This window comes from Nicotiana tabacum, chromosome 8 (assembly GCF_000715075.1).
Source record: "Nicotiana tabacum cultivar K326 chromosome 8, ASM71507v2, whole genome shotgun sequence".
In the NCBI taxonomy this organism is placed as follows: Eukaryota; Viridiplantae; Streptophyta; class Magnoliopsida; order Solanales; family Solanaceae; genus Nicotiana; species Nicotiana tabacum.
The window spans coordinates 86,350,685-86,365,053 of NC_134087.1; the positions used below are offsets into that span (position 1 = coordinate 86,350,685).

A 14,369-nucleotide genomic window follows, 5' to 3' on the forward strand; every position below is an offset into this window, starting at 1 on the left:
TATAAATCTAATTGTATAAAAGCTTAGAACTAAATTTTGTGTTATACATAAAACATCATTTATTTTCAACATATGAGTAAAGTCTCCCGGCATATAACTATTCCCAAAATACAAGTATACTCAAAAACCAAAGTATGCGAAGTAAAAAATAAACCAACTATGACGTAATATTGTCAATTCTACTTACTATAACTATTAGAGTTTAAAGAATTTTAGACTATCATTTCATCTTAAAAAAATATAGGCAATATTATTAAAAGAGAGATTAGTAAAACTACGAATAAGACAAAATAACTGATACTTGCAAATTAAAAATATACTGCTGATATAAAATAGAAAATCCTACTAACTATTATAGGATTCTCCTTCAATAGTGAGCCACATATTTGTATGTCATTATCTACCCCCACCACTAATCCACAACCCCCGTCTCTATGTGAGACCAAAACCTCATGAATGAAGAAACTAAAGTGAGGAAAACAAAAAGTTCTTAAAAGACAAACCGAACCACTTTTCATAAATCAACCTTAAGTGGAGCTTTTCCCATATAAAAAGTCCAAATAAAAAGCCAATATAACCATCTAAGAGAAGGAACTCTTGAATTGAAGAGAGAGAGTTCATTAATTCTTTCTCTCCAAAATGGGGATTAGGAACAATTACTCTCATATTGTTCAAGACACGGATCTTTGCTTTCAAGCTCCAAACTTCATTGAGTGGTTAAAACCATCATCTAATTCTTCTTCTTCATCTCCCTCTCCTTCTTCTTCCTCTTCTTCTTCATCCACCATCACTCAATCACAACTACTAATTCATCATGAGCCAACAAATCCCATGACTTTCTTGAAACTTCCTCTCCTTTACAATCCACAAGAAATTCAAGATATGAACATTAATCAAGCAATTCAATGTTTACCTCTTCTTAACAAATTAACCGATCCGAAAACGGAAAGGAAGGAGCAAGATATTGGAGAAAGAAAAAAGGAGTGTTGTGAAGTGAAGGAAGAAAAGATGGAGAGAGTTACAGTTTCTTTGCATATAGGGCTTCCTGATAGTTGTGATGTTGAAGCAAAGCCACCTTTTAGCTTCAAACAGGAAGAGGAAAATAGAGAGAAACTTAGCAGTAAAATTAAAGGTTGCAATTTCAACAGTGAGAGTAGGTTTTGGATACCCACACCAGCTCAAATTCTTGTTGGTCCCATGCAATTTGCTTGTAATATATGCAACAAGACCTTCAATAGGTACAACAACATGCAGGTTAGTCATGAACTTTATATGTCTTCTGAATTTTTGTTTGATATTTCAGCTTTCTCGTTTTTCTTTAAAGGCAGATTTAGAGTGAATTTTGTAACATCAACTAAACTCATTATTTTTTAGTCGACTTATATACGTACGTATACATAGGCACACATGAATGATAAGATTACACTCATTTTGAACTTAATATCAACTCTAGATCGTGGTTTTGTCTCTAATTTTCTTACTAATTGTGTTATTTAATCACAAATTCTATGATAAAACAACAAACAATTAATGAAATTACATATGCATGAGAAAGTTAATCTTTTCTTTATTTTGGTTTTAGTATGCTGAATTAAGTGATGATTATTTCAATCTTCACATCATTCATCGAGTTTTATCATCAGTATATCCTTAAATATATATTTCCTAACATTTTTCTGTGCTTAAAGTTTATTCATCTTATTTCGATTAATCAATATAAATAAATATCTGAAATACACTGCTGATAAAGCAGTCAATGCATTACAGATGACTGCTTACTCGCACAACAATCAGATTGATCTTTAATCAGTTTCTTCTCCTTCTTCTTTAATATGTCCCTATATAACTTCATTCCGTAATACCTTTTCATAATTTCTCCAAGAAAATTGACATAGCGCATTTACAGTCCACACCTTTTAATTTGTAGCAAAAATACTACACATTATATAAGCCATATGAATATTCATACTTGCTAGCAGGGGCGGATTTAGGCCCTCTTTACGGTGTACGTGAATCCATGGTATATACTTCGTAAAATTAATCAATATTAAATGTTGGCTTTCATGCTCCAAAAAGGTTAGATGGTGCACCTGGTTGAATGAAGCTATTTATTCAAAGATACTTTTTTCTTACTTTTTCAATGGTGCTAGAAATCCTAGATCCGCCTCTGCTTTCTAGTCCACCAAGTTTTACATTAATGGTTAAATAGCAAATTATAGTAAAGCTCTTGATCAAGGTGAAGCATTGGGCATTGCTGTTATTTGATTGTAGGATTCGACAAACAATTAAACGTAACCCTAATGTAAAGAGTTTCTCAAGCCCGTACAGTAGCACTATTCCAAATTAAGGAATCTTTACACTAGGTGGAATTGTAACTTAATGATTAAACTTCGTATAGACGCAAAAGAAAAAAAAAAGAAAAAAAGGAAATCCAAAAACCGATCAAGAAAATCAAAGGAAATGCATCTGCTGTCCCACATCTTTCTTCTTTTATCTATCCCTGTTTATGTTGCATTGTTATTACTTGAAACACAGGACAGACAACCGATTAGAACAAGTTAAATTACACTTTATAAGTGTAAAAAAATTATTTACATTGATCCACTGCGGAAATTTATGTATTATGTTTAGTGGCGGAGCCACCTTAATCCAAGGACCGTTAATTTCATCCGAAGATTACACTATGTAGTAGCTAGATTAAAATTTTATTTTTATGTATGTATACTATATCGTTTAATCCCCTTAGGTTTTTCATATTTTGGCAACAATTAGTAAAATTCTTGGATTATGTTTACAGATGCACATGTGGGGGCATGGTTCGGAATACAGGAAAGGACCGGAATCACTAAGAGGAACACAGCCAGCAGCAATGCTGAGGCTTCCATGCTACTGCTGCGCTCAAGGCTGCAAGAACAACATCAACCATCCACGAGCAAAGCCATTGAAGGATTTTCGAACCCTTCAAACACACTACAAGAGGAAACATGGAACCAAAGCATTTAGCTGTAGGAAATGTGGGAAGACATTTGCAGTGAAAGGAGATTGGAGGACACATGAGAAGAATTGTGGCAAGCTTTGGTATTGCATTTGTGGATCTGATTTTAAGCATAAGAGGTCTCTTAAAGATCATATTAGGTCATTTGGTAAAGGCCATTCTCCTCACCCTTCTCTTAATAATGGCAATTTTAATAAGGAGTGCACTAGTGATGATGAAGTTAATCTCACTAATTAGTGGAAATTATTCTTCAAGAGTAAGCAAGAATTTCTCTTTGCTAATTCAATGAAATTCTTGACTACTCTTGGAGTTTACATGTTCCCTTCAAGCTCTTTTTAAGCTTCTTTTTTTTTTTTTTTGGAAAAAATGTGCAACCCTGGCAATTGCTCGGCAACAAAAAATTCTCAGGCATGGGAGGGGTTTGTTGAGGAGCATTAGCATGCTGGTGAGCATTATTAAGTACTACATATATAGAGATTGGTTTTTTTAACTAATATAATTTAGTGTATTTGTAAGAATAAAGTTGATAAGCTAAGTGATGAAGCAGGTGAATTTTCTTCTTTGTTGACTACTAAGTTTCTTATTCCCTTGTGATGATGGGGAAAATTTATCAGCTTCATTGCTAACTTTTGTAATATTATTCCATAATTTATTGAGTTCCATTGTTTGTGTCTCCTTATATATCTTGTGAACAATTTAGTCTTTTCGTTTTACTATCTGTATAGATAGCTGCAAATAATACTATCAACAGGTAGAAATATGGGCAAAATACAGTGATTTCGTAACATTTTACTCAGCGGCAAGTAGTTGTTCCCAAAAACTCCTTTGAGTACTCTCAAAATTCAAATTATATTGTATCGTATAAATTGGTCTAGAGAAACTCATTATCCCTTAATGGTTATATATATATATAAATATAGTTAAACAAAGAGAAAGATGTTATAAATATATATTATATTATGGATGTTCATTTAGTACTCCGTTGTAAATAAGCTTCCTGAAGAAGCTTATCATTTCGGTACTCCGTTATGGATAAATATTACCCCCGCAGAAGATTATCTAGATCTGGTACAGTAGCAGCTTACAAGCAACTTACAAGAAGCTTACACAACAGGTTGCAGTAGCAGCTTACAAGCAGCTTATACAGCAGCTTACAAGCAACTTACACAGCAGCTTGCAGTAGCAGCTTACACAACAGCTTCCTCTCTTCTATAAATAGAGGAGATTTTAGTTCATTATGTACATGAATTTGAAGTTGAATAATAAATATCTCTCTCTCTCTACTTGTCTCCGATTTCTTTACTTTAAAGTCTTTATTTTATAACACGTTATCAGCATGAGACTCTGCCATTTTGAGCACTTACTTCATATTTAATTTCTATTTCAGTGTTCATTTTCGATGTGGGGCGACGCTCTTACATCCGTGGTTAGATCTTGTTCATTCCGAGCATCATAAGGCAGATTATATCCTTGAGGTGGTGAGCTTTTCTTCTTGGCGGTAGAGATGTGGATATCACTTACGTCTGGAGTGGCCAAATTTGTGTAAAGTAACTTGAGTCTTTTGCTTATATTTGGTTTAATATCTTTTTCATCGCTTGCTTTGTTATATGCTACGTATACAGTACCTATTTTGGTATTTATTTTCTTCATCCTAATTATCTTAATAAAGGATTATAAAGTGGATAACATTATTAGATCCACTTAAACTCCAGCAGAGTTTGCAAGAAATATATAACCACCAGAAGTGGTTATGTTTTGTATATCTCATTGTAACTAAATTTTGTTAACCACCAGAAGTGGTATATGCCTATAACTACCAGGAGTGATAATTTAGGCTTTTTATGGTTACAATTGAAGATAAGTTAGAGAAAATTTCTTTACTTTACTTGCATGCCTCGATTTGCTCCTGAAGTAACAATATCTTAAAAGAGGTTCTAAGCCGTCACACAATTTGGTGTGATTAATTCATGTTCAAATAATTATGTTCCGTTCCCTGAATGATGAGAACTTTTGATAAATATTAATCCATTCCTGAAGTAAATGTGACAATATTAATAAAGTTCGTAAATATGAATGCGCTTTTGATGTAAATATATTACAATTCACCTCCAGAAGAGGTAATATGATTGAGGGAATATATACTCAATATTTCATATTTTCAATTTGCTCCTGAAGAAGTAACACAATTGAAATTATCTCCTGAAGCAGAAAAATATTAAGAAATTGTGTCTTTTTGTGCTTAAACAAAATAATAAGCTATTCAAAGTTATTTTTGAAGCACATTTTCATTCCCTGGAGCGAATGAAGAAATACCACAACTCACCTCCTGAAGAGGTAGAATAACAAAGGATATAAATTTTATTTTTGTGGCATAAAGATCATTGCTGCACGTACCCATTGTACGTAAAATATCTTGAATAATTTTATTAAATATTATTCTAAGGCAAAAAACATTCTTGTAGAATGCTTTGTACTACAACCACATTAATATGTTATGGTTAGTTATTGATTTCCCCGAAGGAAATAACAACTCATGTATCTTTCCCTGAAGAATGTAATGATTATGTGGTTGCCTCTTTGATATAAAATATTCAGATGTTAATGGCGTTTCTCCCTGAAGGAGATATTTGTCTCAAAGTTGGTGGTAAAAATACTGAAATTCTTAATTTTTTGCATTTATAAATTTAGAATTGTCTTTATAATGTTCATTTTATTATAATTTTCTCTCATGATACTAGAAGTGTCTCAGCAATATTTGATAGTACAAAATATATCAACAACTCCTGAAGAGCTAACTGTTTGTCTAGAAGACATATGACACCAGTAGTGTCTGATAAATATTAAATTGTGGATAATAAATGAAGGCTCTCGAAGAGTTTATATACAAATATGTCATTCATATTATATGATTATGGTCAAAACATATGTTGTAGTAAACCTGAAGTTTACTAATACAAATGACTATCATATTGAGACTACAAATGATTGGAAGATTGAAAATCTTCATGTTTCTACAATCATAGGGGGTAAAATAATATGTATGTGAGATGTTACCCGCTTATTCTTTAATTTTGTACTACATCATGTATCAGAGTAAACCAGAAGTTTACTAATGCAAAAGCAATCACAATAAATCAGAAGTTTACTAATGCAAAAGTTTATGCCAGAGTAAACTAGAAGTTTACTAAGAGATAGCACATGCCAAGATAAACTTGAAGTTTTCATTTGCCATTTTTAAATGAGCTATTTGAGAATTCAGATAAGTATATACTGAAGAACTAGAAGATTCCTCAAGAATTCTCTTGTGCTGCTTGTTTTCATAATAAATTGGTTATACAGGCTAAAGTTGGGACTAAGACCCCTGAATTCTGGAATATATAAAAGGTGAATATGGGCCCATTCACCTATCATGTGAACCACTTATAGATGCATATATAAGATGGTTATATGTATGTTCATTGTCAACCTGCAGTTTGACATTTGAAATTGTTTTTCTCAACTAAGAGCAAAACTTTCAGATTATGAAATCAAGACAGTTCATCTTGATAATGTTGGTTTACATCCAAGCTGGTTTAGCATTGAATACCTCCTATTAATGTTTAAACCATTGCTTATGAGAACAAAACTTCATGTGTTGGTCTAAGATTTTCTAAATTGCATATAGCATCACTTGTATGCATCAGACCAACAATATATGATAAGCTCTCCCCTCACAATTGGTTTAGGATCAGAAACCAAATATTTTTACTATCTTTTGATGTGTGGTATATGATTAATTTCTCTACCACAATGCACAAAGATATGTTTCCCAAAGAAGATTGGGAATATATATTAGTTTTCTAATATTTGGGGGATGGTATAAACAGATGAAAAATATGCTATATGAATCGAAATATCATTAATATGATCCTCACTTAGAAGATAATTCAAGTTAAATGCCAGAAGCATTTGCTGATCCAAAATCAAATATCATATTTCAGCTGCAAATGCTCCTATTAAAAATTTAAAGTCCCTAAAGGATAGAGTTTACTGTACGCATGAAGCGTGGTAGACCAATCGGTTCTAAAGGTAACAACCCTTGAAAAATGATAAGAAGTTAATGATCAAATGATCATAATGAGGAGGAGATGAGCTCTAGAAGAGCCCACAACATAACATTTCATGAAACTCCAGAAGAAGTACATGTACCTGAATATAAAGAAAGTGATGAGATCTCAACAAGTTATGTCTCTTGCGAACCGATACAAAATGATCGTCGACGGTATAATTGATACAATATAGTGCACAATACTGTGAAATATTGTGAGGATCGTACCAGTTAGGGGTGGGCATATATCAGTTTGAACCGAAAAAACCGACCGAACCAATTTTTTTTAAATTTCGGTTTCGGTTATTCGGTTTTTTCGGTCGGTTTCAAATTAAAATTTTTAAAATTCAGTTTTTCGGTTTGGTTGTCGGTTATTGATTTATATTTTTCGGTTAACCGAAAAACCGAACTAATACTACATGGATTCTTTATAGGCTATATAGGCCTAAGCCCAATTTTAAGTTCCATTGAAATCAGCCCAAGTCCCAACTAAATTCAGCTCTTCCATACTTATATAGGCTAAGGCCCAAATTTATGTTCCATTAAAATCAGCCCATCCCAAACCCAAATACCCAATTGCCCATCAGGCATCAGCTGATCATCTCCTTTTCTTTTCCCATTCTTACTTTCTTAGGCAGCTAGGGCTTTTATTTCTCCCTTCTCTTCTCACTTCACTTCTCACTTCTCAGTTCGGCAGTTCCTCCCCCCCAATTCCCCAAATACACTAGGGCTTCCATTGATAAACTGGTGGAGTGGTGGTTTTCCCAAATACGCTAGGGATCTATCATTGTCGTCAAATTTCTTGTGGAAGGTAAGGTTAATTTTTGTTATATTTCGCTCATTTCTTCTTTTTTTGTGTTCTCTACTCCTCGACCCTCGCCGATCTTCTCTTCTTTCTCTCGTTTCAGTTTATTTTTTATTTTTTTCCTGTGAAAAGTTAGTATTTAAAGACTTAAAGATGCATGCAACATAGAAAGAAGTCTTGAGTCTTGACTCTTGAATGTGATGTCCATTTTCTTGTAATATTTGTTGATTTTAGTATTGTTGAGAGGTTCTAACTTGTTATTAAAACAAGAAAAGCTCACTGGTCAGTAATTTTTTTAAGCAAGGTCATACTCATTACATTACATGGGTCATACTCACTGAGAGTTGTGTACTTGTGTTTGATGCAACATTGCATCAATTTCATCTCCATCGTATTGTTCAGTATTTTATTGTTATGTTTGTATCACTGCTCAGTATTTTATTGTTATGTTTGTATTCTTTTTTGTAGATGGAAGAAAATGGAAGTAGGGTAAGCGAAACCTGCGAAGGTGGGGGTTCGAATGATAGCTTACCTAATACTGAAGGTCTCAGTCCAGACAGTCCTGATGAAGCTCCAAAGAAAAGGAAAGTGATGCAACCTAGATCTGATGCTTGGAAACATTTTGAGAAATATGATGATCCTAGTGGAGCTAAAAGAGCAAAATGTAACTACTGTCAAAAAACTTATGCTGCTGCTACGAAAGGTAATGGTACTACATCAATGAACAATTATCTCATTAAGTGTCCCAAAATGCCCCGTATCATGGATAATAGTCAAACACAAATCAGTTTTCTACTAGCTTCAAATGGGGCAAATGAAGGGGTGCTTACCACTTGGAAATTTGATCAAGCACTTAGTAGGAAAGCTTTAGCTCAAATGATAATTTTGGATGAACTGCCATTTAGTTTTGTTGAAAAGGAAGGATTTAAGAAGTCTATGGGAGTCACAATGCCTCAATTTCAAATTCTTTCTCGTAGAACATTGACAAGAGATTGTTATGAACTTTATTGTGAACAAAGACATAGTTTGAAGAATTCCTTCAATGAAGCACGTCCTAAAATCTGTCTTACAACAGATACTTGGACTTCTACACAAAGAATAAACTATATGTGTCTTACTGCTCACTTTATTGATAGAGATTGGAAATTGCATAAAAGGATAATAAACTTTTGTCCTATCTCTAGTCATAAGGGTGATGATATGGCATCGGTAATTACTAATTGTTTGCTTGATTGGGGGTTGGAAAATGTATTTACTATAACTGTAGATAATGCTAGTTCCAATGATGTCACAGTAAGAGAAGTGTCTAAACAATTGACTACCTGGGGAACTAATATAATGAATGGTAAACACCTGCATGTTAGATGTATGGCTCACATACTTAATCTCATTGTACAAGATGGGTTGAAAGAAATTGGTGTTTCTATCAAGAGAGTTAGACAAGCTGTGAGATACATTAGACAATCTCCCGCTAGGATTAGAAAGTTTAAAGAATGTTGTGAATCTCAAAAGTTAACTTCTAAGAGATCATTATGCTTAGACGTTTCAACTCGATGGAACTCTACATACATGATGTTAGACACAGCACAACAATTTGAGCTTGCCTTTGACAAATATAGTTTCTTTGATATTGGATTGTTGCATCATCTTCGTACCTATGTTTGTGAAGATGGAACTAGTGCAGGTGATCTCACAAGTGTTGACTAGGATAATGTGAGAACAATGGTAAAATTTCTTGAAGCTTTTTATTTGCTTACTTTGAGGGTTTCTGGTTCTATTTATGTCACTTCCAATGTGCATTTTGTTGAAATTTGTGAGCTTGATCTTATATTGAAAGAGTGGATGGAACATGAAGATACTAGTTTGAAAGAAATGGCAAAAAAAATGAAAGAAAAATTTGTCAAGTATTGGGGTGAACCTGAAAAAATAAACAAGATGATCTTTATTGCATCAATTTTGGATCCCCATAACAAGCTTGAATATGTTCCTTTTGCAATTGTGAGGATGTTTGGAGAAAACAAAGGGAAAAAATTGATTTTAGAGGTGAAAAATTATATGGATTCTTTGTTTGATTATTATGTTAAAAAAAATTCAATAGGAACATCATCTGCTTCATCTGGAAACACAACAACTACTGTCAGTGGTTATGGTAGCTTTTTAAAAAGAGGAACAATGAGAACAAAATTAGAATTTGAGAAACATAAGGAAGTGACCGGAGGTTTAGGTACTAAATCAGAGTTAGAAAGATATCTTGCTGAAGATCTTGAGCCTGAAACAGATGACTTTAAAATCTTAAAGTGGTGGAAAATCAATGAGCCTAGATTTCCCATTCTTGTGGAGATGGCTCGTGATGTATTAGCCATTCCTATTTCAAGTGTTGCATCTGAATGTGCATTCAGCACGGGAGGTCGCATTCTTGACTCGTTCAGGAGTTCGTTGACGCCTAAACTGGTGCAATCTCTTATTTGTCTTCAAGATTGGCTTAGAAGTGAACCTATTCCTATTAAAGTTGAGGAAGACTTGGAGTATCTAGAACAACTAGAACTTGGTAATTATTTTGTGTCTTTCCTTTATTATATTACAAATAGTTTACTTAACACTGATGATGCATGACAAAGTTTTCTTCTATATTTTCCTTAGATCTGGCTGATAGTGCAAAAGATTCAACTATTATTGACATATAGTTGCAACATGTACCATGTGTGGTAACTGGTAAGTTGATAGCCTTCTGTATATTTGAAGATATAACATTGATATACTTTATTATAAATCAATTGTGTTTTTGACCTATAATTATGTCTTTTGTTGCAAAGGTTTGATCATGGCGCCTAGATGGAAGTGATGCTATAGTAAATAGACTTCACTTGTTTCATGCTACTTAATGTAATTATTTCTCTGGTTTTGAGACTTCAGCTGTTCAGCAGCATGAAAACTTTCTAACTTTTGGATTACTCTTTTGGTTATGTAATATGCTTGTACTAAACAATGGCAGCAAAGTAGCATAGATTCTAAGTTTTTTGTTCTCTCATGGGCCATGGCTGTAACTTGTAACCAGTGGCAGCAAAGCAGCATAGCTATTTTGGTTTTTTGGTTCTGTAATGTAGTGCTCTTTTGGTTGTAACTACTAACTACTCCCTACTCCCTAGTTTATATTTGTTTGTATGATTGTGGGATCTTGTATGGACCAAGTAGAGGTGTAAACCGTGTAATTAGCAGCATCCTTTGGTTATGTTTAATTGATGAATTGCTCCTTTTTCGGTCATCTCATCCACAGTTCAAAAATCCAGGCTTACACTGAAAAGAACATATTTATGACTTAACACATTCAAAAAGTCCAAAATTTTGGAAACAACCAACAAATTAGTCCAATTATTAAGCAGAATAAGCCCAGCCCAATATGATAATGTTCAAACTGAAAACGACCCAAAATTAACCGAACTGAAATTTAAAAAACCGAACTGAACTGAACTTATTTCAGTTCGGTTTCGGTTATCATATTTACAAAACCGAAAACCGAATAACCGAACCGAATTTATTCAAACCGAACCGAACCGACCGAATGCCCACCCCTAGTACCAGTAGTCCAGACACCTGAAGATGTCTTGCCATTTAAATGCGAGTCATAACCTATGTGACTCATTTGATCAAATCTCTATAAAGATCCCTAAATGATTTAAAATGCCTGAAGCATATTCAAAATCTAAGGAAATGTACTCAATCAGATTACAAAGATCTTTGTACGGTTTAAAGCAATCTTGGCGTATGTGGTATTATCGCCTCAGTGAATATTTGCTAAAAGAAAGTTACATAAATGATGTTATTTGTCCATGTATTTTTATAAAGAAAATGGATTCAGAATTTGGTATACTTGCTGTTTATATTGATGACATAAATCTTGTTGGAACTCCAGAAGAGATCCAAAAGGCAATTGAATATCTTAAGAAAGAATTTGAGATGAAAGATCTTGGGAAGACAAAACTTTGTCTTGGTCTGCAAATTGAACATTTAGCAAACGGGATTTATCCATCAATTTGCCTATACAGCAAGGGTCTTAAAACGTTTTTACATGGACAAAGCGCACCCATTGAGTACATCAATAGTTGTTCGATCACTTGAAGTCGATAAGGATTTGTTCTGACCTCCAGAAGAGGATGAAGAACTCCTTGGTCCCGAAGTACCCTATCTCAGTGCAATTGGTGCACTAATGTATCTTGCTAATGCTACAAGGCCTGACATAGCATTTTCTGTTAATTTACTAGAAAGATATAGTTCTTCTCCTACACGGATTAAGGATCCGTTCTTACCTCCAGAAAAGAATGATGAACTCCTTGGTCCAGATATACCCAAGTCACTGCATTATACTCTTTTTTCCTTGCTCGAGTTTTTTCCCATTGGGTTTTTCCTGGTAAAGTTTTTAATGAGGCAACTTGCAATGTATATTATTAGTGTACTCTTTTTCCTTGACTAGGAATTTTTCCCACGGGGTTTTCCTAGTAAGGTTTTAACGAGGCACATAATAATGAACATCCAAGGAGGAGTGTTTTGAAAATAAATATTTTTGTGGATGTACATTTATTACTCCGCTGTAGATAATCTTTCTGAAGAAGTTATCCATTTAGTACTCCATTGAATTTTTCTATAAGCAGCTGATGCAAGCAGGTTGCAAGCAACTCAATGAAATGACTTGTAACAGCTTCTTGGTTTGATGAGATTAATTTAAATCGATCTGAAATAGTGGTGAATAATATTCTCTACAAATTCAACTTTTGAGAAGATGGCATACAAGATTGGAATGCGGAGACTCGAATATTTGAAACAAAGTTTTCATCAGGGGGAGTAAAATGCGCGATGCACTCTTTTTTCCTTACTAAGATTTTTTTCCACAGGATTTTCCTTATAAGGTTTTTAATGAGGCACCTAGCAATGCGTATTATTAAAGATGTGCTCTTTTTCCTTCACTAAGATTTTTTCCCATGGGGTTTTTCCTAGTAAGATTTTAATGAGGCATATTATCTTTTAATGAACATCAATAGGGAGTGTTATATATATATATATATATTTCTGAAGAAGCTTATGCATATGGGACTCCATCGTAAATATGGTTATCTATTTAGTACTCTATTGAAAATAAGCTTCCTGAAGAAGCTTATCATTTATGTACTTCGTTATGGATAAATATTATCCCCGGCAGAAGATTATCTATATCTGGTACAGTAGCAGCTTACAAGCAGCTTGCAGTAGCAGCTTACACAGCAGTTTGCAGTAGTAGCTTGCTTTCTTCTTGCAGTAGCAGCTTACAAGCAACTTACAAGCAGCTTACACGGTATCTTGCAGTAGCAGCTTATACAGCAGCTTGCAGTAGCAGCTTACAAGCAACTTACACAGCAGCTTGTAGTAGCAGCTTACACAGCAGCTTCCTTTCTTCTATAAATAGAGGAGATTTTAGTTCATTATGTACATGAATTTAAGATGAATAATAAATCTATCTCTCTCTCTCTCTCTTTACTTGTCTTCGATTTCTTTACTTTAAAGTCTTTATTTTATAACAAATGTGTGTATATTAGAAATTATTATTATATTTAAAAAGAAAATTGAGAAGCGATATCGAATGACACCCTTTACAACGTTTTAGCAGCCCTTTACGTATCTCTAAAAACTACATGTTTGTTTTTTCATCTTTGTAGGTCTGACGATTTATGAACATAATTAAAAAGCTTAAAAAAGGAATATTATCGCATATTTATGCTTCCCTATTCTTGGTGAATCTGTAAGCTCAATAATTTCCAAAGCTCATATTTTCATTTATAAAAAAGAGAATGTAGGTCCTAAGGAAACAACTTTGTGATATTTGATACTACTTAAGAGTTAGGGACTAAAGTGTAAATTGTAAGAGCTAGAATGCAAGAATGTAAAGATAGAAGAGTTAGGAAGTTTGTTTAGTTAAAAGGAACAGTTATTAATCCAACAGTGATACCGACAATAATGAAGAATTTCATTTTCTCTCTTCATTCTCTCTAACTTTCTCTCTCTATAATTCACTGTCAATTTCACCATTTCCATTGCTAGAATCATGTAATTTGACATGGTATCAGAGCCGCTATCACTGTAATTGTGTAGATCTAAAGCTTGCTCCAGAAATTGAAGCTCAACAATGGCGGACAATGAGGTCGATCAATTACCTCATAATCATCCTCTTTTCCTTCGAGATTTTGATATGCCTGGAATAGCACTGATATCGATGAAGCTCATAGGTCCAGAAAACTATGCGCTGTGGAGTAGGGCGATGAAGGTCGCACTCCTAGTGAAGAACAAGCTAGGGTTTGTGGATGGAAGTTTCCTTAAGAGCTCATACAGAGGCGAGTTGACTGCATAATAGGACAGGTGTAATGCGGTGGTACTTTCGTGGCTAAGTAGCACAGTATCAAGAAAATTGGCACCGAGTATTATGTACACTGCGAGTGCAAGGAAGGTTTGGGATGAAT

General features: G+C 33.9%; 2 protein-coding genes across 2 annotated transcripts; both read left to right on the forward strand.

Annotated features, from left to right (window-relative positions):
• The first annotated feature begins 528 nt into the window (after window positions 1-528).
• LOC107804971 (zinc finger protein WIP3) lies at window positions 529-3,674 on the forward strand. The gene is made up of 2 exons (XM_016628940.2): window positions 529-1,254; window positions 2,798-3,674. Exons 1-2 carry the CDS (start codon window positions 640-642, stop codon window positions 3,230-3,232), a joined length of 1,050 nt encoding a protein of 349 aa, XP_016484426.1. The 5' UTR covers window positions 529-639; the 3' UTR covers window positions 3,233-3,674.
• A 5,935-nt stretch (window positions 3,675-9,609) lies between these two features.
• On the forward strand, window positions 9,610-10,571 carry LOC107784575 (zinc finger BED domain-containing protein RICESLEEPER 2-like). The gene is made up of 2 exons (XM_016605719.2): window positions 9,610-10,435; window positions 10,528-10,571. Exons 1-2 carry the CDS (start codon window positions 9,610-9,612, stop codon window positions 10,569-10,571), a joined length of 870 nt encoding a protein of 289 aa, XP_016461205.2.
• The last annotated feature ends 3,798 nt before the right edge of the window (window positions 10,572-14,369 follow it).